At 51.4% G+C, this 25,624-nt stretch overlaps 2 protein-coding genes across 2 annotated transcripts in view; one reads left to right on the top strand and one right to left on the bottom strand.

The window, feature by feature from the left end:
• The window catches only part of LOC140409300 (dedicator of cytokinesis protein 2-like), a 1,572,852-nt gene that overhangs the window by 183,707 nt on the left and 1,363,521 nt on the right, over positions 1-25,624 (bottom strand). The window contains exon 37 of the mRNA XM_072497681.1: positions 1,711-1,801. Coding sequence (XP_072353782.1) covers positions 1,711-1,801 — 91 coding nt within the window. The remainder of the gene's footprint in view (positions 1-1,710; positions 1,802-25,624) is intronic.
• LOC140409638 (uncharacterized) lies at positions 7,765-11,424 on the top strand. Its single transcript, XM_072497971.1, has 2 exons — positions 7,765-9,090; positions 11,290-11,424. Exon 1 carries the CDS (start codon positions 7,914-7,916, stop codon positions 9,051-9,053), a length of 1,140 nt encoding a protein of 379 aa, XP_072354072.1. The 5' UTR covers positions 7,765-7,913; the 3' UTR covers positions 9,054-9,090; positions 11,290-11,424.

The raw sequence follows: 25,624 nt of genomic DNA, 5'->3' as shown, positions 1-25,624 counted from the left end.
AGAGGATGTTTCCCCTCGTGGGAGAGTCCAGGACCAGAATTTAGAGTCTCAGAATAAAGGGGAGTTAGTTCAAGACCGAGATGAGGAGGAATTTCTTCTCTCAGGGAATTGTGAGTCTTTGGAACTCCTTGCCACAGGGAGCTGTGGGGGCAGAGTCCTTGTATATATTTAAGGCTGAGATAGATAGATTCTTGATCAAGGGTTACGGGGAACGGTCCGGAATGTAGACGTGAGGAATGTCGGATCAGTCATGATTCTATTGAATGATGGAGAAGGCTCGAGGGGCCGAATGGCTTATTCCTGTTCCTATTTCTTATGGTCCGATTAAACATCCAGCCTAATGGCCCCCAGCTGGAATATGGTGCCCAAATCTGTGCGTCACACATTAGGATGGAAGGAGTGGATACAGAAGAAATTTACTCAAGTGCTTCCGTGGATGAACATTCGCAGTTATGCGGGTAGACTGGAGAAATTAGGATTTCCCTTAGCATTCCAAAGAGAATTGGATGAATACTTGCAGGAGAAACATTAACTGTGGGGTATGTGAAAAGTGTGTGGGGGCTGTGGGGGGGCAAAGCCACTGCAGATTTGATGGGCCAAAGAGCCTTGCACTGTTTTGTGCTATTCGATAATTCAATAATTCAGTTCCTTTCAGTCCATCAATTTCCCGAATCACACACGGATAACTGAGCTTTCCAGTTCTGGTGAAAGCCTCAGTGATGCCCAGGCTCCCAGGGGGGACTGCTGCGTTGGTGAAACCTGGATTACCAGCCCTAGAACACATTGGCTCGAGACGTCCGTGGGGTAACAATCAGAGTCACGTTGCCACTCACTCCTAATTACTTACTTGGAAATGAAGCCAATCCATCCTCGTCTGACCTTCCGATGCAGGCCGGGTGAGAACAGTGTAGTGCAGTGGGATTCCGAGGCCTTGTGTCGAGGTTAGAAGGTTCAGAGGTAAGAAAGCCATGGCCCCTCATTAAGGGAACTAACTGCCATCAAGCAGGCAGGTTTAAAGGCCCAGCACTTTGAGAAGTCATGAAAAAGGTAGGTTTGTAATGTTGGATTGGGGCTGGGAGGGTGGTGCACACTAATCAGGCAGCAGAGGATGTAGTAGCTAGTTAGGGGAGTGGTCTGGGAGTGGGAGAAGTTTCTTGGGTGGGAGGGCTGTTGGCAGGACTCATGGTAGGGACTCAGGGGTGTGGGGGGTGTCCCTTTGGGATCTTGGGGCATAGTCAGGGGATCCTGTGGGTGGTCGGAGGAGCGGGAGGGGAGTCCCATGAGAGTGTGGGGTTCAGATGGACAGTTGGGGTGGGGGTGGGGGGGGGGGGGTGGAAGGTTGAGGGAGGGGAGGATTGGGGGGGCGGAGGGATAGGGACTATCCATGAGGGGGTGGGGGAGGTCAATACAATAGTTATCCAGAAATTAGAATTGGCTTTGTTTTTCCTGGGTGACTATACCTGTAAGACAGTCAGAACCCTCCGGAATCCCTGGCTTAAATTGCGCTTGCGGATTGTTTCCAGTGCAGGACAATTGTCCAACGGAATTTTGAACTTCCGGGCAAATTGGCGTGCAATTGTCATGTGGGGACATCTGGGTTGGTGTTGGGGTCTCCCAGTGCATTTTGTGGTACCCCCCTAGGTAATAGTTCCTCAGAGCTCAGAAGCTACCGGTTAATACGTTGAACTCGAGAAATGTTTTGGTTGTTACCTTCAGCAGCTTTGCGTGCAGGAGTAGAGTGAAGGCTGCTTCAGTAAAATTCTCATAGAAGAGATGCAAATCCCGAAGTTTATACAGATACCTGAGAGAGGAGGGGAAAAGGAAAAAAAAAATGATCAGATGCTTACACTGGCTAAGAAAGAAAGACTTGTGTTTATATACCGCTTCTCTTGAAAGTCTCTAAGCGTTTTACAGCCAGTGAAGTACTTTTGGAATGCAGTCACTGTTGTGTTGTAGAAAATGTGAGAGCCGATTTATGCACAGCAAACTCCCAGAAACAGCAATGCCTCACGGACCAGAAAATCTTTGTTTAGTAGTGGTTGAGAAATAAATATTGATCAATGCCATGGGATAAATTCTCTTGCTCTTCGAAATGTTGCTGCAGGAATTGTTTACATCCACCTGAGAGGGAGACTTTGGTTTAATATCACATTGGAAAGACTGCACCTCTGACACTGCCGTACTGCCTCAGTACTGCAACGGGAGACTCAGCCTAAACTTTTTGCACACAAGCTCCTGGAGTCGGGTTCGACACGACGGTCTTTTAACAGGGGGACAAGTTGCTATCCACTCAGCCATGATCGATACGTTAAGCGATGGCAATACAATGTTTTTCGAATAGTTATAGAATGTAAATCACCAATACTTTTCAGGAATAAAGAAATATTTAACAAGCCTCAACATTTATTCAATGATCAGGATCACTTTCTGCCATTACCCCACATCCCTTCCTTCTTAAGAAGCACAGCGAGCTTCATTTGTTGTAGGTGGTCATTTTGTGAGACGAGATATGGAGAATGGGTCATTCCTTGCCTTTGCCTATAGCCAAAGACCACTTTGTGACAACTGTCCCAAAACCGCCCGTCACAGCTCTGAAATAAACCCTCGTCTTGCCCTGCTGCCCAGGGGTATTTGAAAATCTTGCTGCTTCCTCTCCCTTAAAGATCCTACACAACTCAGCAAAGTTCCCTCTGGTGAAGACATTTAGATGAGCACCTGAAAAGCCACAGAATACAAGGCTACTGACCAAGTGTTGGAAAATGGGATTAAAATAGATAGGTGCTTGATGGTTGGCGCATCCTGAGGACTAGCCACTGCACTGAGGTACCAAAGGGTTAACAGCCCTTGTGTATATGAGTTCCATCACGAGCTAACTGTATTGACGAGAAACAGAGAACCGTAACAAAAGAAGCCAGTGTCCTATAATGACAGAGTCTCCTGTTTATCATTAATATTGTAGTGGTGTTATCCGCAAGCATCAATTCGGTAATATAATCAAACACACGAGAGACAGTAATTGTAGGATGTCCTTGGTAAATGCCCGTGGGTTCTCATTAACATCATAAAATCCTTTAGATGGCACAATATGAATTCTAATTCACTGACAATGCATAAGTTTCTGCCAGCGACCTGCCAGTCAGCAAACAAAATCAAAGAGTGACCTTCCCATGTTAATTGTTTGTTCTAACAGTCAACATGAGTAATCAGTCAATTTTGTGTTAGCAGATGTTTAACACAATTGGTGTTACTAATGAAATTAAAACCGTAGTGATATTCAGTTTGATGAAGAGCAGGGCTTCAGGAGATAGGCATCGTCTTGCGCCGGCACTAAAGGTGACTAACTGCTTCTGAGGGGTCTTTCTCTCCTGGGAAGGGTAGGCGCCAAGGATTTTACGCACTTCTAGCAACAGAAAAAGGCAATTAGGCCCAATAAGCCTTTTGGTTTCCCCTATTTTAGGAGAAGGCACTGTCAAATCACTCCTGCTGTTCTACATGTATCAATTACAACTTTGTGGTAGCGCCCTTGCCCGTGGGTCAGATGGTTTGCCGATTAAAGCCCTATGAGAGAAACATACAGTTGAAGTCGGTGCTCCCACGCAGTACTGAGGGAGCGCCAAGGTTTCTGCAATGCTTTCTTTTGGATGGAATTTTAAATGAAGCCCCATCCATAGCCTCAGGTGATTGCAAAAGATCCCGTGCGTGTTCTCTCTGATATGCTGGCCAGAATTGGTCAACCAACTTCAATAAAGAAAACAGTTGAACTGATGACTATCACATTGCAGCTTGTGGGGACTTTGCTGTGTGCACCTTGGCTGTCGCATTTCCCACATGACAACAGTGTCATCATTTCATCAACTGTAAGATGCATCGGGGTGTTACGGTAATGCAAATCTTTGATTGACTGTGGCTAAGAGGCAATTTGTTGGACATCTCATCAGAGGGGGACATTCTTCATCTGTGAGCCGTGAGGGTTGGAAAGGTTTTTTTACTGTGAGGTGTGGGGTGGGTGAGGGGGGGGGGTGGGCGGGGCAGTGGAAACTTGGGGGGCAGTGAGTGCTAAGGTAGATCAAGGCCGCGGTTTACTGGCTGTGTCCTGCCAGAATCGGGATGGGACGTGGCCAGTAGATCCCGCAAGTGACCTCTTCCGGGTAACCCTAGGGTCGTTTCACCTCGCGAGGTCTGACGAGGTCTTGCAAGACGTTGTGATCCGGATCCCACCTACAATGTGCGGGATCCAGACTTACAGAGTTAAGTGAGTTTAAAAGCTCACTTAACTCTGCCGACGCCAGATCTAACCAGCTCCCTGGATCTGTCGGCCTCGCCGAGGAGACACCAGCCGGACGCCGTTCAGCATTGGTCCTCATAAGTGGCACTTCCAGGTTGGCAGGGGCACTGCCAGGGTGCCAGGCTGGCAGTGCCATGGTGCCCAGGTGGCATTTTTCCTGCACCGGGGGTTCGGGTCCGGGGCTGCCCTTCCCATATGCGGTGGGGTGCGGGGTCTCAAGAACCCCCCCCCCCAACAGGTGAGTTGGTGTGTTGGGGGGAGTCCGGGGGGTGTGTCGGGTGGCCAAGAGAGCGGGACGCCATACGAGCGGAGCTCCTCAGTGCAGGAAATACGACTTGAGTGTGGCCTCGACAGGGCATTCCCCACTGAGGCCTGCAAAAAAAAGTGTCGTTAGAGAGCAGTGTCGTTCCCGGCGCTTCCCCTCCAATCCCGCCCAGAGCACACTCTATTTTCTTTATTTCGTTAGATCGCGCCCCATGTCTTCGTTCAACACAATTATACCCTGAGCAGATTGTGTTTCAAATTCCCACTGACTTCAATGAACTGCCGTGGATGGTATGTTGCACTGCATTACTTTATTAGCAGCTGCAGGGCTGGATTCCTATCAGTGTCGATGTCCGTGAGAGGAGATCGCGACTTTGTGTGATTGTGTTAAAGGGTTGGATGAGCTGGCAGCGCCCTATCCCTCACGTTATGCCATTGCAATGTAATTGGAGTGCCAGGCTAGATTTTAGTACTCATATCCTGGAGTGGAACTGGAATTCACAACCTGCTGACTCAGGAGAAGGAGCCATGGCTGACATGTCACCTTAAGCCTGTCCCACCATCCAATTTGATCATGATTGATTTCCATCTTATTCCATCTCGCTCTACTTTGGTTCCATGACCCTCAGTATCCTTGCCTGACAAAAAAAATCGATCACTCTCTGATTTGAAAATTTCTGTTGACCCCCAGCCCCAGTTGCATCTTTGAGGCAGAGAGCTCCAGATCTCGACTACGCTCTGTGAAAAGAATGACACCCTGACGTCACTCAGCTCCTGTATTTAATTAGATCATGGCTGATCTGTACCTTAACTCCATTCACCAACCTTTGGTTCATCTCCCTGGATGCCGTACCGGCGCCAAGGAGTGGCGTGAACCACTCCGGCGTCTGGCCGCCCGGAAGGTGCGGAATCCTCTGCACCGGGTCTAGGCCGGCGCTGGAGTGTTTGGCGCCATGCCAACCGGCGCCCAAGGGCCTCCGCCGGTCGCCGCGAGTTGGCGCATGCGCAGTTGCGCCAGTGTGTTCTGGCGCATGCGCAGAACCGCTGGCATGTTTCCTGCGCATGCACAGGGGGTTTCTTCTCCGCACCGGCCATGGCGGAGCTTTACACAGGCCGGTGTGGAGGGAAAGAGTGCCCCCATGGCACAGGCCCGCCCGCAGATCGGTGGGCCCCGATCGCGGGCCAGGCCAACATGGGGGCCCCCCCGGGGGCCAGATCCCCCCGCGTCCCGCCCGAGGACTCCGCAGGACGCCCTCAAAGCCAGGTCCCGCCAGTACGGACCTGGTCTAATCCACACCGGCGGGACTGCAGAAAATGGGCGGCCGTTCGGCCCATCGGGGCCCGGACAATCGCCGGGGTTGGCCACTGCAAACGGCCCCTGACCGGCGCGGCTCGATCCCCGCCCCCGCCAAAAAACCGGTGCCAGAGAATTTAGCAGCCACCATTGGAGCGGCGAGGCATGATTCACGCCGCCCCCCGGTGATTCTCCGACCCGGCGGGGGGTCGGAGAATCTCGCCCCAGGTGTGTCGTTCTGGTCATCACATTATAGGAAGGATTTTATTGCACTGAACAGGTGGATAGGAAGGCAACTTTTCCATTCGTTGAGGGGTCACTAACCAGGGATATAGATATACAGTAAGAGGTAGAAGGCTAAGAGGAAAGTTGAAGAGGAACTTTTTCACCCAGACGGTGATAGGAGTCTGGAACTCACTGCCTGACAAAATGATTGAGTCAGAAACTCATAACATTTAAGAAGTATTTAGATATTCATTTGAATTACCATAACCTCTAAGGCTACAGACCCAGTGCTGGAAAATGGGATTCAAGTAGTCAGATCTCTGTTGACTCGCACGGACACGATAGGCCGAATGATCTCTTGTGCTGTAAGCATCTATGAATCTATGAATATAAACTTGGAGGGGAAGGATTTGCAGGGGTATGTGGCCAGTGGGAATGGGACTAATGAGTAATAAAAATAATATTCTTTATTGTCACAAGGACGCTTACATTAACACTGCAATGAAGTTACTGTGAAAATCCCCTAGTCGCCACATTCCGGCGCCTGTTCGGTACACAGGGAGAATTCAGAATATCCAAATTGCCTGACAGCACACCTTTCGGGACTTGTGGGAGGAAACCAGGGCACCCGGAGGAAACCCACGCAGACACGGGGAGTACGTGCAGACTCCGCACAGACAGTGACCCACGCATGGACCGAACCTGGGACCATGGCGCTGTGAAGCCACAGTGCTACCCACTGTGCTACCGTAGTCCCTTTCAAAGAGTTTGACACAGGTAAAATGATCTGATTGTCCTTCTTCTGCATTATATCCTCTCCTGATTCTGTTTGGCTTGTGTGGACCCTCCCTCAGTGATCAGGAATGGTCTCGCGAAGAGGAAGCCAGGTCCAGAGCTGTAACTTGCCCAGAAAGAAAACCTGCACTCAGCTGTTTGCCTCAGTTCTGTGTGGCATGCTGGCCACAGCGGAAAGGAGATGAGAACCATGCTGCCAAAAATTCTGTAATATAAATGCTGAACAAGAGGGTGAGAACATGCTCTTGGCAATCTGCTTCACAGTAACGAGGACTGTTGATGATCAATAAAACAAAAGAGGCTTCACTCACTCAGCTGGGCCTGTTATCTGATTAAAGGCCACTTTAAGTCAATGGTGAAGAGTTGTAGAGTTAATCGAGCTTCTTGTTGAAGTCCCACTCCAGAGACATGAACACCAGGCTAACATTCCCGATACATTACTGAGGGACTGTGGCACTATTAGAGGTGCTGTCTTTTGGATGAAACAATGGCTGCACTTTGTCCCCTGCAAAATGCTTTGGGAATCCCGAGAATGTGAAAGATTTAAAAAAACGGGAAATTATTTATTTCTTGGGTTCTTTACAATTAACATGTTGCTGCTTTGATTGGCTGATGTACCCATTGTTCTGAGGCTTGCCCATTTGTAAAGCAGGTTAAAAACACCATGAGCAATGAAGCAGAGACGTCTCATTCATTTCCTCACCTCCTCCCATAAGAGGTGGGGTGAAGGGGAGCTTGTGGACTCCGGAAGAGAAAGTTGGATGAGGCAGGTGAGGCGGGGGCAGGGGCGGGTCCTCAGGCCGCGGTGATCTGAGGGGGGTAGAAAGGTCAGGGCTGCATTTAAAAATGACGCCCCGATTCACAAGTTGCCTGCTGGCTCCGCCCAGTAGGCGGCGTATAAGTGTGTGTGCTCACCGGTGCTACAGCCATTCTGGTGGCAGCTACAGGAGGCACAACATCTTTGCTCAATAAAGCCTCAATTATTCCATTACTCTCGTCTTTGTGGTAATTGATAGTGCATCAATTTATTGAGCAAAGATTTTTAAAACGATGAATCTTCGCATCAAGCCAGATCGCCTGCAGCTGAGCCCTCAAGCAGCCAATGCTACGTCCGCTTTTGACCACTGGCTAGCCTGCTTCGAAAGCTACCTCCGAACATCCACTGAGGAATCCTCGGACTCGCCGAAGCTCCAAGTCCTTTATTCACGGGTGAGCCCTGGCATTTTTCCGCTCATCCGGGATGTGCTCACTTACTCCGAAGCAATGGAGCTCATGAAGGGACATTACGTTCGGCCAGTCAATCAACTATACAGCAGGCACCTTCTGTCCACGAAACAGCAACTCCCCGGTGAGTCCCTAGACGATTTCTGGCGTGCCCTGCACATCCTGGGGAGGAACTGTGACTGCCAGGCAGTTTCGGCAGTCCATCGCACAGAACTTTTAATCCGAGACGCCTTCGTTATGGGCATGGGGTCTGCATACGTCCACCAGCGCCTACTGGAAAGAGGTACGCTTGATCTTGCGGGAACCAGGCAGCTCGCAAACTTGTTAACAGTGGCCTCCCGTAACATCCAGTCATACGCCTCATGGGCATCGTGGGTCACACCAGCTACTGACTCCAGCTCACCGCAAGCCTGCGCCGCGCGGCAGCCAGCCAATTCTGGGGGGCCCAAATGCTATTTTTGCGGCAGAACAAACACCCCCGGCAGCGCTGCCCAGCGCGGAGCGCAACCTGCAACGGATGTGGAAAGAAGGAACACTTTGTTTCTGTGTGCCAGGCCCGGTCGGTCGCCGCTGTATCTAGGTCCAGCGTTCCTAGACCCCCCCCATGTGCGACCCAGGTGCGCCGCCATTTTCCTCCTCGCAAGCCACGTGCGGCCCGTGGACGCCACCATCTTCTTCTCCACAGGCCGCATGCGGTCCGTGGGCACCGCCATCTTTAATGCCGCCCGCCATGTGCGCCCCGTGGGCGCCGCCATCTTTGGCGCCATTTTGGACGGTGCCTCAGGACCCCTGCTCGTCTGGCCGTTCATCGCCTGCCGCTACCCCCACCACCGCTGCCCAGCCGGGGGCCTCCCAGCATCTGCCGCAGATCGCCTCGATCACCCTGGACCAGTCCCGGCCCCCCAACCTCGCGACCTCAACGACAACGGTGAAAATCGATGGGCACAAGACGTCCTGCCTTTTTGACTCCTGGAGCACAGAGAGCTTCATCCACCCCATGACGGTAAGGCGCTGCTCCCTCGCGGTACACCCCGTTACCCAGAAAATCTCCCTGGCCTCCGGATCCCATTCCGTGGAAATCCGGGGGTACTTCATTGCGACCCTCGCCATCCAAGGCGTAGAGTTCAGCAACTTCCGGCTCTACGTCCTCCCCCACCTCTGCGCTGCCCTGTTACTCGGCCTGGACTTCCAGTGCCACTTCCAAAGCTTAACCTTAAAATTCGGTGGACCCCTACCCCCTCACGGTCTGCGGCCTCATGACCCTTAAGGTCGACCCACCTTCCTTGATTGCGAACCTCACCCCGGATTGCAAACCCGTCGCCACCAGGAGCAGATGGTACAGTGTCCAGGACAGGACGTTCATCAGGTCGGAGGGCCAACAGCTCCTGTGGGAAGGCATCATTGAGGCCAGCAACAGCCCCTGGAGAGCCCAAGTGGTAGTAGTAAAGACTGGGGAGAAGCACAGGATGGTCATTGACTACAGTCAGATCATCAATCGGTACACGCAGCTTGACACGTACCCCCTCCCACGCATTTCTGATATGGTCAATCAGATTGCACAGTATCGGGTCTTTTCCACAGTGGACCTGAAGTCCGTCTACCAGCAGCTCCCCATCCGCCCGGAGGACCGCCCGTACACTGCGTTCGAAGCAAATGGCCGCCTCTATCACTTCCTTAGGGTTCCCTTCGGCGTCACTAATGGGGTCTCGGTCTTCCAACGTGAGATGGACCGAATGGTTGACCGGTATGGACTGCGGGCCACCTTCCCGTACCTAGACAATGTCACCATCTACGGCCACGATCAGCAGGACCACGACGCTAACCTCCTAAAATTTCTCCACACCGCTAAACTCCTTAATCTCATATACAATAAGGAGAAGTGCGTGTTCCGCACCAACTGCTTAGCCACCCTTGGCTATGTCATGGAAAATGGAGTTCTAGGGCCCAACCCCGACCACATGCCCCCTCATGGAACTCCCCCTCCCACTGCCCCAAGGCCCTGGAACGATGCCGGGGGTTTTTCTCCTTCTATGCCCAGTGGGTCCCTAACTATGCGGACAAGGCCCGCCCACTCATTCAGTCCACAGTTTTTCCCCTGACGGCTGAGGCCTGCCAGGCTTTCAACTGCATCAAGGCAGACATCACCAAGGCCGCGATGTACGCGGTCGACGAGTCCCTCCCCTTCCCCCCTTCCAGGTCGAGAGCGATGCATCGGACGTAGCTCTGGCCGCCACCCTCAACGAGGCCCATGGCCTTCTTTTCCCACACCCTCCATGCCTCTGAAATTCGGCACTCCTCTGTCGAAAAGGAGGCCCAAGCTATTGTGGAAGCTGTGCGGCATTGGAGGCATTAACTGGACAGCAGGAGATTCACTCTCCTCACTGACCTATGGTCGGTTGTCTTCATGTTCAAGATCAAAAACGATAAGATTTTGAGGTGGAGGATCGACCTCTCCACCTATAATTACGAGATGTTGTATCGCCCCGGGAAGCTCAACGAGCCCCCTGATGCCCTATCCCGCGGTACATGTGCCAGCGCACAAGTGGACTGACTCTGGGCTCTCCACGATGGCCTCTGCCACCCAGGGGTCACCCGGTTCTTCCATTTCATCAAGGCCCGCAACCTGCCCTACTCCATTGAGGAGGTCAGGACTGTCACCAGAGACTGCCAGGTCTGCGCAGAGTACAAGCCGCACTTCTACCGGCCAGATTGAGCGTACCTGGTGAAGGCCTCCCGCCACTTTGAGCACCTCAGCATGGACTTCAAAGGTCCCCTCCCCTCCACCGACCGCAACACGTACTTTCTGAATGTGGTCGATGAGTACTCCCGGTTCCCTTTCGCTATCCCATGCCCCGATATGACTTCTGCCATGGTCATTAAAGCCCTCCATAGTATCTTCGCTCTGTTCGATTTCCCCACCTACGTCCACAGCGATCGGGGATCCTCCTTTATGAGTGATGAGCTGCGTCAGTTCCTGCTCAGCAAGGGCATCGCCTCGAGCAGGGCGACCAGCTACAATCCCCAGGGAAACGGGCAGGTGGAGAGGGAGAACGGGACAGTCTGGAAGGCCGTCCTGCTGGCCCTGCGGTCTAATAATCTCCCGCTGGCTGGAGGTCCTCCCCGACGTACTCCACTCCATCCGATCGCTCCTCTGCACCACGACTAACAAAACCGCTCATGAATGTCTCTTTGCCTTCTCCAGGAAGTCCACCTCCGGGGTCTCGCTCCCAACATGGCTGACAGTTCCTGGACCCGTCCTCCTTCGCAAGCATGTGCGGACCCATAAGTCGGACCCTTTGGTCGAAAGGGTCCGCCTCCTACACGCGAACCTGCAGTACGCCTATGTGGCGCAACCCGACGGGCGTCAGGACATAGCCTCCCTCCGGGACCTGGCACCCGCTGGATCCACACCCACGGCCCCCGACCCGACACCCCCCCCACCCCTCCCTCCGGTTGCCTCATTCACCCCTGCACCACTCACCCTCCCCCCAGCGAACCTCACCGCAGCCCCTACCCCAGGAGGATCCGTCCTCCCACTGGTTCCACTCAGGGGTGATGAAGACGAGGACAACACGCTCCCGGAGTCACAGGTGACCAAGTCGGTGCCCACATCACCACCAGGACTGAGGCGATCACAGAGGAGGATCAAGGCCCCCGACAGACTGAACTTGTAAAATCTTTTTCCACCACCCCCGCCAGACTCTCTTTTAACAGGGGGTGAATGTGATAGTCACCACTAGCTGTATTATATGTATTACGGTAAGACGCCTGTACTAGAGGTACATGGGTAAATCCCTGCCTGCTGACTCCACCCAGTAGGCAGTGTATAAATGTGTGTGCTCGCCGGTGCTGCAGCCATTCTGGTGGCAGCTACAGGAGGCACAACATCTTTGCTCAATATAGCCTTGATTATTCCACTACTCTCGTCTTTGTGGTAATTGATAGTGCATCAAATGGCCTCGACAGGAAGTTCCACTGGGAGGCCAATTAAAATCGTCAGAGAGCCATTGGATAGAGGGGTCTTTCTTGGCACTGCAGACACCAAGAAACACCTCACCAAACGTGGGGCCATTCAGTGGACTTCAACTGGATCATGACCCATGACACAGGTCCTAACAGCCCTGCAGTTCAAAAATGGATAATTGTTGGATGGGGCAATCAAGGCACTTGTAATCTAACAAAATGGCAGCCTGCAGCATCCCTGCACTTTTCCCAACGCTAGTGTTGTGTCTTTAGCTCAACAAGAAAATTCATCTCCTGAGGTGGTAATATATGTTCTCAGAGCCATAAGTATAAAATCATTTCTGTTATTGCATAGAATTACACAGAATGTACAGCATAGAGCCCTTTGACCCACACAGTCCATGTTGGTATTGATGGTTTACTCAAACCTCCTCCCATCCTTGCCCGATCAGCACAATGCTCAATTCCCTATGCCCACGTGCTATTCTAGCCTCCCCTTGTCCACCTCAGCCACTCCTTGTGCTGTCAATGTCCACATTCCCGTCACTCTCTCGGAAAGGAAACTCCTTCTGAATTCCCTGTTGAATTTCCTGGTGACTGTCTTACACTGATGGCCTTTGGGTTTTGCTCTTGGAGTTTTTTTATTCATTTACCGGCGGTGGGCTCTGACAAGGGGATTGGGGCAATTTACCTGGTTCTCCCATTCTCCAACCAAAGGTGTCCTGTGGACACCACCTAGCATCCACGCCAAGTAGGCTTGTGAGGGATCACAGCCTGTGCTGTGTCTTTAACCACAACCGTGAATTAAAAAGACCACACTTAGAGAGTATTGAGTGCTTTCAATATTTTCGACAGTATTTGTAATGCCAACAACTTATATTGACATAGCACCTTTAACATAATGAAAAATCTCAAGATGCTTCAAGGTGCCTTATAAAACAAAGCATCAGAATGAGCCACTGAAGGAGCTGGCAGGGCAGATGACCAAACGCTTGGTCAAAGAGGTAGGTTTTAATAAGTGTCTTAAAGGAGCAAAGTGAGGTAGAGAAGGGAGAGGTGTAGAGAGGAAATTTCCGAGCTTGGCCGAGGCAAATGAAGGTAGATGTCGTGCGTTCAAATTCCGAATAGACGGGAGGCTAGAATTAGATATCTCGAGAGGGATTATGGTGCCAGAAGTGTGGGTTTCAATTGTCCTGAATTCGCAATTCCCCAGTTCTCTCTGGACACCCCTTCCCAGTCTGTCGTGTTGGGTGTTCTGGTTCACAAACACGCCAACAATGCTGGAAGTGGTGTAATGCTATTTTATTAACTGTTCAACTATGCTAACATACTGTAAACGTGGGTATAAGCAATACCAGCTTAACTGTGGACCCTTTCCTATCCCTAGCTATGGTGAGGCAATCAGCACATGGTGAATGTCTGTGATGCAGGCTGTGAGCTCTGTGCTCGGAGTTGGCTGCTGCTAGAATGAGCGGGAACTCTCCTGTCCCCTGTCTTTATAGTGCTTGTGCTCTCACTGGTGATTGGCTGCGGTGTTATGTATGCTGGTTGGTCCATCAGTGTGTGTATGTGATTGCACCATAATGTACTGATGTATATTATGACACTGTCAACATTTACCTGACTGCCCATAGTTCCCAGGTGATGCCTTTGTGGTAGTATGCATTAGGGGTCATGTGGGACTGTGAAGCCGTGATGCCATTGGCTGACAGATCCCGGGTCCTGGTTGGCTGTTGATCTCTAGCTCCGCCCTGAAGGCGGAGTATAAGAACCAGGAGTTCTCCCCGCAGCTCCAGTCTGTTGCTGAACTGCGGGGAACAAGTCACGCTTAATAAAGCCTCATCGACTTCATCTCTATTCGTCTCTCGTAAGTCATTGTGCGCTACAATTTATTAAGCGTGCTTAAAGGACTATGGAGCTCAGGATCGCCCCGGAATGCCTGCGGATCAGCCCCCACGCAGTGAACTCAGCAGCAGTTTTTAAACACTAGCAAGCTTGTTTCGAAGGCTACCTCCGAACGGCCCCCGGCCGGATCACAGAAGACCAGAAACTGCAGGTCCTGCATTCGAGGGTAAGCCCGGAAATTTACCCTCACATAGAAGACACAGAGGATTTCCAGACGGCGTTCGCAGCACTAAAGAGCGTCTACGTTCGCCCAGTGAACCAGGTCTACGCACGCTACCAACTCGCAACGAGACGGCAAAGTCCCGGAGAATCGCTAGACGAATTCTACGCCGCGCTGCTAATTTTGGGACGGGCCTGCAGCTGCCTGCCGGTAAACACGGCTGAACACACGGACATGTTAATTCGCGATGCGTTTGTGGCAGGTATGAACTCTCCCCAAATCCGCCAAAGACTGTTAGAAAAAGAGTCGCTAGGACTCTCAGAGGCACGGGCCCTTGCAGCTTCAATAGATGTGGCCGCGCGAAACGCCCGCGCGTACGGCCCCGACCGCGCGGCAGCCCCTTGGGCTCCGTGGACCCCCGTCGTGACAAACCCCCCCCCCCTCACAGGCTTGCGCGGTTCAGACGCCAGGTCATCCCGGGGGGGCCCGCTGCTATTTCTGCGGGCAGGCGAAACACCCCCGGCAGCGCTGCCCGGCCCGCGCAGCGATTTGCAAGAGCTGCGGCAAAAAGGGCCATTTCGCGGCTGTGTGCCGGTCCCGGGGGGTCGCCGCTGTCCCTGGAGAAGAAAGAGTCCAGCGCATCCCAAACGCTCCCCAACCCCCCCAGCGCCCCATGCAGGCGCCGCCATTTTGGGTCCCGGCCACCACGAGGGGAGGATGGGCGCCGCCATCTTGGGACCCCCAGCCATGTGCGATGCATGGGGGCGGCCATTTTGTCCACCCCCGCCGCCATCTTGGGACCCCCCAGCCATGTGCGATGCATGGGGCGGCCATTTTGTCCACCCCCGCCGCCATCTTGGACGACAACAAAGGACCCCAGCATCGACGGCTCCACGGGGTTCGAAGAAGACGCTGAGACACTGCGACCACATCTGGCCTCGGTGACGCTGGACCAAGCACGGCCCCGGACGCTCCAGACGACGACAACAACGGTGCTGATCAACGGACACGAGACACCATGCCTGATCGATTCCGGGAGCACCGAAAGTTTCATCCATCCCGACACGGTAAGACGCTGTTTCTTGACCATCCGCCCAAGTATGTAAAAGATTTCCCTAGCTGCAGGATCCCACTCCGTACAGATCAAAGGGTTCTGCATAGTGACCCTAACGGTGCAAGGGAGGGAGTTTAAAAACTACAGGCTCTACGTCCTTCCCCAACTCTGCGCGCCCACATTACTGGGATTAGACTTCCAGTGCAACCTGCAGAGCCTAACATTCCAATTCGGCGACCCAATACCCCCACTCACTATCTGCGGCCTCGCAACCCTCAAAGTTGAACCCCCATCCTTGTTTGCAAACCTCACACCGGATTGCAAACCTGTCGCCACTAGGAGCAGATGGTACAGCGCCCAGGACCGGACATTTATTCGGTCCGAAGTCCAGCGGTTGCTGAAGGAAGGCATAATCCAGGCCAGCAATAGTCCCTGGAGAGCACAGGTGGTAGTAGTAAAGACAGGGGAGAAGCAAAGGATTGTCATAGACTATAGCCAGACCATCAACAGGTACACACAGCTAGATGCGTACCCTCTCCCCCGCATATCCGACATGGTCAATCGGATTGCCCAATATAAGGTCTTCTCCACCGTGGACCTCAAGTCCGCCTACCACCAGCTCCCCATCCGCCCAAGTGACTGCAAGTACACAGCCTTCGAGGCAGACGGGCGACTATACCACTTCCTAAGGGTCTCTTTTGGCGTCACAAACGGGGTCTCGGTCTTCCAACGGGAGATGGACCGAATGGTTGATCAACACGGGTTGCAGGCCACGTTCCCGTATCTCGACAACGTAACCATCTGCGGCCACGATCAGCAGGACCACGACGCCAACCTCCAAAAATTCCTCCAGACCGCTAAAGCCTTGAACCTCACATACAACGAGGACAAGTGCGTGTTTAGCACAAACCGGCTAGCCATCTTGGGATATGTAGTGCGCAATGGGATAATAGGCCCCGACCCCGAACGCATGCGCCCCCTCATGGAATTTCCCCTCCCCCACTGCTCCAAAGCCCTGAAACGCTGCCTGGGGTTCTTTTCATATTACGCCCAGTGGCTCCCCCAGTACGCAGACAAGGCCCGCCCCCTAATACAGACCACTACCTTCCCCCTGTCGACAGAGGCTCGCCAGGCCTTCATCCGCATAAAAGCGGATATCGCAAAGGCCACGATGCGCGCCATCGACGAGTCCCTCCCCTTCCAAGTCGAGAGCGACGCCTCCGACGTAGCTCTGGCGGCCACCCTTAACCAAGCGGGCAGACCCGTGGCCTTTTTCTCCCGGACCCTCCACGCCTCAGAAATCCGCCACTCCTCAGTGGAAAAGGAAGACCAAGCCATAGTGGAAGCTGTGCGACATTGGAGGCATTACCTGGCCGGCAGGAGATTCACTCTCCTCACTGACCAACGGTCGGTAGCTTTCATGTTCGATAATGCACAGCGGGTCAAAATTAAAAATGACAAGATCTTAAGGTGGAGGATCGAGCTCTCCACCTTCAACTACGAGATCTTGTACCGTCCCGGAAAGCTGAACGAGTCGTCCGATGCCCTATCCCGCGGCACATGTGCCAACGCACAAATAGACCGTCTCCAAACCCTCCACGAGGATCTCTGCCACCCGGGGGTCACTCGGTTCTACCATTTTATAAAGTCCCGCAACCTCCCCTACTCCGTGGAGGAGGTCCGTACAGTCACCAGGAACTGCCACATCTGCGCAGAGTGCAAACCGCACTTTTTCAGGCCGGATAGAGCGCACCTGATCAAGGCTTCCCGTCCCTTTGAACGCCTCAGTCTGGATTTCAAAGGGCCCCTCCCCTCCACCGACCGCAACACATACTTCCTGAACGTGGTGGACGAGTACTCTCGTTTCCCTTTCGCCATCCCCTGCCCCGACATGACAGCGGCCACAGTTATTAAAGCCCTTAGCACCATATTCACACTGTTCGGTTGCCCCGCATATATCCATAGCGACAGGGGGTCCTCCTTCATGAGTGACGAGCCGCGCCAGTTCCTGCTCAGCAAGGTTATAGCCTCGAGCAGGACGACCAGCTACAACCCCCGGGGGAACGGGCAAGTAGAGAGGGAGAACGGCACGGTCTGGAAGACCGTCCTACTGGCCCTACGGTCCTGGGATCTCCCAGTTTCACCGTGGCAGGAGGTCCTCCCGGACGCTCTCCACTCCATCCGGTCGCTGCTGTGTACCACCACTAATCAAACGCCCCATGAGTGCCTCCTTGTCTTCCCCAGGAAGTCGTCCTCCGGAACGTCGCTGCCGACCTGACTGGCGGCCCCAGGACCCATCTTGCTCCAGAAACATGTGCGGGCGCACAAGTCGGACCCGTTGGTCGAGAGGGTTCACCTCCTCCACGCAAACCCGCAGTACGCCTACGTGGCGTACCCCGACAGCCGACAGGACACGGTCTCCCTGCGAGACCTGGCGCCCGCCGGCAACACGCACACCCCCCCCCCGACACCGATCACCCCCTCCCTGCCACCGGCGCACCCCGCGACCGCCCCCTTCCCGGGAGGATCGGTCCTCCTCCCATGTCCGACCAGGAGTGAAGCAGAAGCAGACACCGTAAAGCTCCCGGAGACGACAACGCTGGAACAAGCACCTGCACCACCACCGGGGCTGAGGCGATCGACAAGGAAGACCAGACCGCCCGCTCGACTCGTGGCATCGGTGTAACACAAGAGTGTTGTGGGACTATAACGAGAAGGTTCTGTTCCTCTTACGAATATTGTAAATAGTTCACAAACCCTGTACATAGCCCAGTGTAGAGCAAAGTGTAGGGCACTGTAATGACATGCAATAAGTTTTTTTCCTCCCAGGACCAGCCTTGTAAACCCCTACCACCATGCGAAGCACCACCCCGCTGGGTTCATTTTTAACAAGGGGTGAATGTGGTAGTATGCATTAGGGGTCATGTGGGACTGTGAAGCCGTGATGCCATTGGCTGACAGATCCCGGGTCCTGGTTGGCTGTTGATCTCTAGCTCCGCCCTGAAGGCGGAGTATAAGAACCAGGAGTTCTCCCCGCAGCTCCAGTCTGTTGCTGAACTGCGGGGAACAAGTCACGCTTAATAAAGCCTCATCGACTTCATCTCTATTCGTCTCTCGTAAGTCATTGTGCGCTACAGCCCTATTGGCACTCGAATACGTCCTCGCGCTCCTCTCCTCTCCCAATCCTTCCTCGCCACTGCCCCCCCTTCTCTCCACCTAAGTTCAGACTTACTGCTGTCCAGGGACCCCCCCCCCCAATCTGACTCACTCCTCTTTTGCCTCGGTTTGCTTCCTTTAAATAAATTCCTCAAGGGCAATTTGGGATGGGCAACAAATGCTGGCCTTGCCAGCAATGTTCACGCCGCATGAAATAATAAGATAAAGTGGATTGCCTTCAGCTGAGATGAGGGGTGGAGAATATTAGATCGTTGGAATGTAACCCACATAAATCCCCAGTGTTTCATGCATGAGGCATAAGAACGAGAGAGTTTGGATGTAGATTGAAAAAAAATCATAATTGTAAATTTTCACAGACCATCTGGTGCTGTAGGCACAAACACTGTCTCGTTATCTTTTGCCAGTACAGCTTGCCAATGCTCTCCAATGATTGGAAAATTACAAAATACTTAGCACAAGGGATATGTGCCAAAAGTCTCCATCCTCCTCCTTGCTAAATCCAGATAGCCATCTAGCTGAATTCATGATCCCCATTCTACAGACAGTGACACGTAATTCCCTGAACCACCAAATGACAAAGCTTTGCTGTCTCTTCAGATGAAAAGAAAGGAACATGTTCGAGGCTGAGAAAGATTTGAGGCTGAGGGCAGAGAGTGAAGCAGTCTGACCACGTTTGTTATGGCAGATAGCTAGAGAATACATGATAAGCTGAACGAGCTACTTCTCTGCCTTTGCCGCATTTTTTAAATATGTATTTTTGGGGTATCATTGGCAAGGCTGCTACTGTCCGCCCTTAGTTGCCCTTTAGGAACGTGGGGTGATGAGCCGCCTTCTTGAAGCCCGACGGTCCATGAGGGGTAGGTACGCTCGCAATTGCCGTTAAAGTTTCAGTTTTTTGACCCAGCGACGCTGAAGGATGGTGTGTGACTTGGGATGGTGGTGATCCGGCACGCTTGCTGCCTTTGTTTTTCTAGGCAGCAGAAGTTGCGGGTCGAGAAAGTTCTGTCAAAGGAGACTTGGTGTAGTGCATCTTGTAGATGGTACACATGGCTGACACTGTGTGACAGAGGGAGTGACTGCTGAAGGTGGTGGATTGGGTGCCAATCAAGAGGGCTAATTTGGCCTAGAGGGTGTTGAGCTTTTTGAGTGTTGTTGGAGCTGCACTCGCCCAGGCAGTGGAGAGTATTCCATCACACTCCTGACTTGTGTCTTAGAACGATACTAAACTGGAGGTGGCCTTAACAAGGTAAGGATGGTACCTCCGTCCCTCAGGTTCTCGGTTGGTCCAGTTCCTGATCTGCTTCATTGGGACTGATGGAGTACATGTGATACTGTCTTGTGAGGGTAGGCAGCTAAGAGCATCCACATTCGCTATAGGTGTTCCAGGTCAGTGCTTGAAAGTATATTCTTGGTGGACAGAATTACCACCCAACATTGAATTCTTGATGAGGCGGCCGGCAGGATAGCGTTGTCCTCTTTGAAAAGATCCAAGAGTGGCTGTGGTCAGAAATGATGGGAAAGTGTCCACCATGTAAGTACTGGTGGAATTTCTTGATGCCAAAGACTATTGATAGTCCTTCCATCTCGACTTATGACTCACCTTTTTCAGCCCCTGAAAAGGTTCTTGACACATACTCTATCAGCCTGATTGGTCACCCATGCGAGCTGACCTTTGATTTTCAGTCCCACGCTTGCTCCCACCGGCTGCAGGATTCTCCATCCTGGCAACCGGCCAATGGGGTTTCCCATTGTGGGCACTTCCACGCTGTCGGGAAATCCGCGGGCGTGAGTGCGCTGTCAGCAAAATGGAGGATCCTGCCGATGGAGAATCCAGCCCGTGACCTCTTATTCTAGATTGTCACAAACAAGGACACATCTGCTCTAATAAGTTTCATCCCCCATCAGACTCAGCATGGACTACTCTCCAAAATCAGTTGTATTCTTGGACACACTCATCTCCATCAAGGACGGTCACCTCAGCACTTTGCTTTACCGCAAGTCCACGGATAACCTCACGATGCTCCACTTCTCCAGCGTCCACCCTAAACAAATTGAAGGCATCCCCTATGCACAAGTCTTCTGTATACACAGGATCTGCTCAGACAAGGAGGAACGTAACAGACATCTACAGATGCTGAAATACACCCTTGTAAGAACGGGACATGGCGCTCAACTCATCGATTGACAGTTCCAACATGCCACAGCAAAAAACCGCACCAATCTCCTCAGAAGACAAACAAGGGACACAACCAACAGAGTACCTTTCGTCGTCCGGTACTTCCCCGGAGCAAAGAAACTACGACATTTTCTTCGCATCCTTCAACACGTCATTGAAGAAGACGATGCCAACGCCATCCCCACACACTACTACTTGCCTTCAAACAACCGCACAACATCAAACAGACCATTGTTTGCAGCAAACTACCCAGCCTTCAGGAGGACAGCGACCATGATACCACACACCCTTGCCATGGCAACCTCTGCAAGACGTGCCAGATCATCGACATGGATACCACCATTACACGAGAACACCACCCACCAGATACGCGGTACATACTCGTGTGACTCGGCCAACGTTGTCTACCTCATACACTGCAGGAAAGGATGTCCCGAGGCGTGGTACATTGGCGAGACCATGCAGACGCTGTGACGACGGATGAATGGACATCGCGCAACAATTGTCAGGCAAGAATGCTCCCTTCCAGTCAGGGAACACATCAGCAGTCAAAGGCATTCAGCCTCTGATCTTCGGGTAAGAGTTCTCCAAGGCGGCCTTCAGAAAGCGCGACAATGCAGAATCACCGAACAGAAACATATATCCAAGTTCTGCATGCATGAGTACGGCCTCAAACGGGAAATTGGATTCATGTCGGATTACATTCACCCCCCCACTATCTGGCCTGGGGCTTGTGAAATCCTACCAACTGTCCTGGCTTGAGACAATTCACACCTCTTTAACCTGTGATTATCCCTCTCTCCAGTCGCTCCGTCTGGACCTGTAAAGACTTAATTTCCTGCAAAGACTTGTATTCAAATTATCATCTTGCATCATTGAATTTGGCTATATATGTGGTTGTGGAACCCACCTCTTCATTCACCTGAAGGAGCTGCGCTCCGAAAGCTAGTGATTCAAAGCAAACCTGTTGGACTTTAACCTGGTGTTGCAAGACTTCTTACTGTGCCCATCCCAGTCCAACGCCGGTCCCAGTCCATCTCCACATCTTAACACCATGTTATCTTACCTTGTGTATTAACCTTTTGTGTGGCACCTTATCAATGGCTGACTGGAAATCCAGATATACAACAGCTACAGAGTCCCCATTACCTTTGCTTCTTACATCTTTGAAGAACTCCAGCAAGTTAGTCAAACACGATTTACCCATCATAAAATCATGCTGACTCTGGTGGATTGGGTTTTGACTTCTCAAATATCCTGTTATTACTTCCTTCATAATGGATTCTAACAATTTCTGAATGACAGATGTTAAACTAACTGGTCTTTGGTTTCCTACTTTCTGCATCCCTCCTTTGGAATATGGATGTTATGTTAGAAATGTTTCCAATCCACTGGAAACTTCCCTGTATCCGGGGAATTTAGGAATAGGGTAACCAATGGATCTATTGAGCGAAATTCTCTGGTATCGGCGCGATGTCTGCCGACCGGCGCCAAAAACGGCACAAATCAGTCAGGCATCGCGCCACCCCAAAAGTGCGGAATCCTCCACACCTTTGGGGGCCGAGCCCCAACCTTGAGGGGCTACGCCCGCACCGGACTAATTTCCGCCCCGCCAGCTGGTGGAAAAGGCCTTTGGTGCCCCACCAGCTGGCGAGGAAATGACATCTACAGGCAGCGCATGCGCGGGAGCGTTAGCGGCCGCTCACGGCATCCCCGCGCATGCGCTGCGGAGGGAGTCTCTTCCGCCTCCGCCATGGTGGAGACCATGATGAAGGCAGAAGGAAAAGAGTGCCCCCACGGCACAGGCCCGCCCACGGATCGGTGGGCCCCGATCGCGGGCCAGGCCACCGTGGGGCCACCCCCCGGGTCCAGATCGCCCCGCACCCCCCCAGGACCCCGGAGCCCGCCCGCACCGCCTTGTCCCGCCGGTAAGGTAGGTGGTTTAATCCACGCCGGCGGGACAGGCATCCTAGCAGCGGGGCTTCGGCCCATCCGGGCCAGAGAATCGCGGGGGGGGTGGGCCCGCCAACCGGCGCGGTCCGATTCCCGCCCCCGCCGAATCTCCGGTGCTGGAGAATTTGGCAACCAGCGGGGGCGGGATTCACGTCAGCCCCCGGCGATTCTCCGACCTGGCGGGGGGTCGGAGAATCTCGCCCATTATCTCCGCTGCCACTTCCTTTAAGACCCTAGGATGTCGGCCAGCAGGCACTGTGGACTTGTCTTTCTTCAATCCAAATAGTTTTCTTAGTACCTTTTCCCTGTTGATAATGATTGTTCTAAGTTCCTCCCTTTTTATTATCTCTGTATAACTGTTACTATTTACACCAAAATACTGGTTTAGTGTCTGTCATTTCTGTGTTTCCCCCTATTAATTCCCCACTCTCGTCCTCCAAGGGACCAACATTAACTTGAGCTACTCTCTTCCCTTTGATATACTTTTGCTATCCTTAATAGTTTTCTTTTGTAATTTACCTTTGCTCTTCTTACAAATTTTTTAGTAACCCTTTGTTGGTCTTTAAAAGTTTCCCACATGGCAGACCTTATGTTCTGTCTTCGTATTATCATTAACTTCCTTTTTTAGCCATGGATGTTTATCACATCTTTTAAAATCTTTCTTTCTTTCTGGAATATATTTTAGCTGGGAGGAGTTGAATATTACTTTAAACTTTTGTCACTGCTGATCAGCTGTCTTCGCATTTATTCTTCTTCCCCAGACTACAAGGGTCACATCGGCCCTCATGTCTATGTAATTACCTTTCCTAACTCCAGAAAGCTAATTTCTTGCCCTCAAATGGGATTTCAAATTTGGTATGCAATGACTCTTCCCTAGAGGATCCTTAACTATGAGATCATTCATTAATCCCTCCTCATTGCACAATACCAAATTCAGAATAGCCTGCTCCACGGTTGGTTCCATAACATATTGCTCCAAGAAACAATCTCCAATACATTCAGTGAACTCTCCCTTGAGGCTACCCTTGATTTGATTAATCCAGCCTATATGCATATTAAAATCTCTCTGATTATTGCCATACCTTTCTTACATGCCCTCAGTATCTCTTGGTTTATACTGTGCCTCACTGTGGAACTACTGTTTGGGGACCTATAAATTATCCCACCAGGGACATCTTTCCCTTGCTATTTATTATTTCTACCCAGGCTGATTCTACATCTTGCTGTCCAGCGCCTATATCATTTTTCACTACAGCACTGATTTCTTCCTGTACTAACAAAGCTACACCACCTCACTTTTCTTCTTGCCTATCCTTCTGAAATACTGAGTACCCTTGGATATTAAACTCCCAGACCTGGCCTCCTTGTGATCACTGTTTTCAAAGGATATTTTGCAATGAGATTTCCACCGAACCTTAATTCACCAGAAATGAAGGTTCAGGAAAGACTGAATGTGCTGTTTCAAAGAGAAGACTGAGGTACAACCTGATAGGAATCGTTGAAATTGGCAAGGGGATTTATAGGGTAAATATGGAGAAAATATTTCAATTGTGTTGGAGTCTGCAACTAAGGGTCATAAATACAAAATAGTCATTAATAAATAAGTGGTCTCACAAAATTGAAGCTCAGAGAGTTGAGTCAGCTTAGAACATAAGAACATAAGAGCTAGGAGCATGAGTAAGCCATCTGGCCCCTCGAGCCTGCTCCACCATTCAATGAGATCATGGCTGATCTTTTGTGGACTCAGCTCCACCTTCCGGCCCGAACACCATAACCCTTAATCCCTTTATTCTTCAAAAAACTATCTATCTTTATCTTAAAAACATTTAATGAAGGAGCCTCAACTGCTTCACTGGGCAAGGAATTCCATAGCTTGAATTTGAAACTTGGCTTAAGAAAGAGAACATTGAATCAAGGTAAATGGTTATTTTTCAGAATGGAGGTTGGGCGATCGTGGTGTTGCCCCAGGATTCAGTGCTAGGACCACTGCTTTTCTGGTAGATATAAAGGGCTTGGATACTGGAATACAGAATTCACCGGTCGCGGAAAGGTCACCTATATATCTGTGCTCGTAGACAATTAATACCCATCACTTGTTTCTCTTAACCAGAACAATATAATTGACATAACATTAACAATCCTTAACAATGTAATTGACAAGACATTAGCAGGGACAAATTGCATTGATGCATTTCAGAGGAAGCTGGGTAAGTACATGAGGGAGAATTGTACAGAAGGATATGCTGATATGGTGGGAAGATGGAAGGAGGCTCATGTGGGGCATAAACACCTGTTTCTAGGCTATAAAATTCTATGCACAAGGATTAGAAGGGTGCAATTCTATGAGCCTTCTGTGCTCTCATCATATTAAAATACAGATAAATTACTCCATCGTTCTTTCAGGATTTATTATCTTTTTACGGTATCTTTCGCCCATGTAGGAGACACAGAAGGACAAGTCGCTAGCCTGAAAGCGTAATGGATGGAGATTGAATAGAAAACTTTCAAAAGGAACCTGCGTAAATAATAATAATCGCTTATTGTCACAAGTAGGCTTCAATGAAGTTACTGTGAAAAGCCCCCAGTCGCCACATTCCGGCGCCTGTTCGGGGAGGCTGGTACGGGAATTGAACCCGCGCTGCTGGCCTTGTTCTGCATTACGAGACAGCTGTTTAATCCACTGTGCTAAACCAGCCCCAAACTTGAAAGCAAAACATTTGCAAGTCTTTCGGGAATGGGCAGGTATTTGGGAGCACCTTGGCAATCAAACCAGAGCAAATGGAATCAAAGGAGATGCAGCCAAACTAAGGACTGACGTTAAAAATGTATTTTTGACACAATGTTAAGTAGGGATTGTTTAAATAGGAGAATCGAGGTGCTCGACTGAGGCCCATTGGTAAAATAACAATGAGGTTGGAGGGAAAAAAAAGAGGCACTTAACTGATGCCAACGTTTAAAAATCCCTCAAGAATGTGAGAGGAAGGAGATCATGATGTGGAGGTGCCCGCGTTGGACTGGGGTGGGCACAGAAGAAGTCTTACAAAATGCTACCATGGGCAGCATTGTGGATAGCACAATTGCTTCACAGCTCCAGGGTCCCAGGTTCGATTCCAGCTTGGGTCACTGTCTGTGTGGAGTCTGCACATCCT

This window comes from Scyliorhinus torazame, chromosome 3 (genome assembly GCF_047496885.1).
Source record: "Scyliorhinus torazame isolate Kashiwa2021f chromosome 3, sScyTor2.1, whole genome shotgun sequence".
Taxonomy (NCBI): domain Eukaryota; kingdom Metazoa; phylum Chordata; class Chondrichthyes; order Carcharhiniformes; family Scyliorhinidae; genus Scyliorhinus; species Scyliorhinus torazame.
Note: the sequence above shows the minus strand (reverse complement) of the source record. Positions and strands in the feature narration are given on the sequence as shown.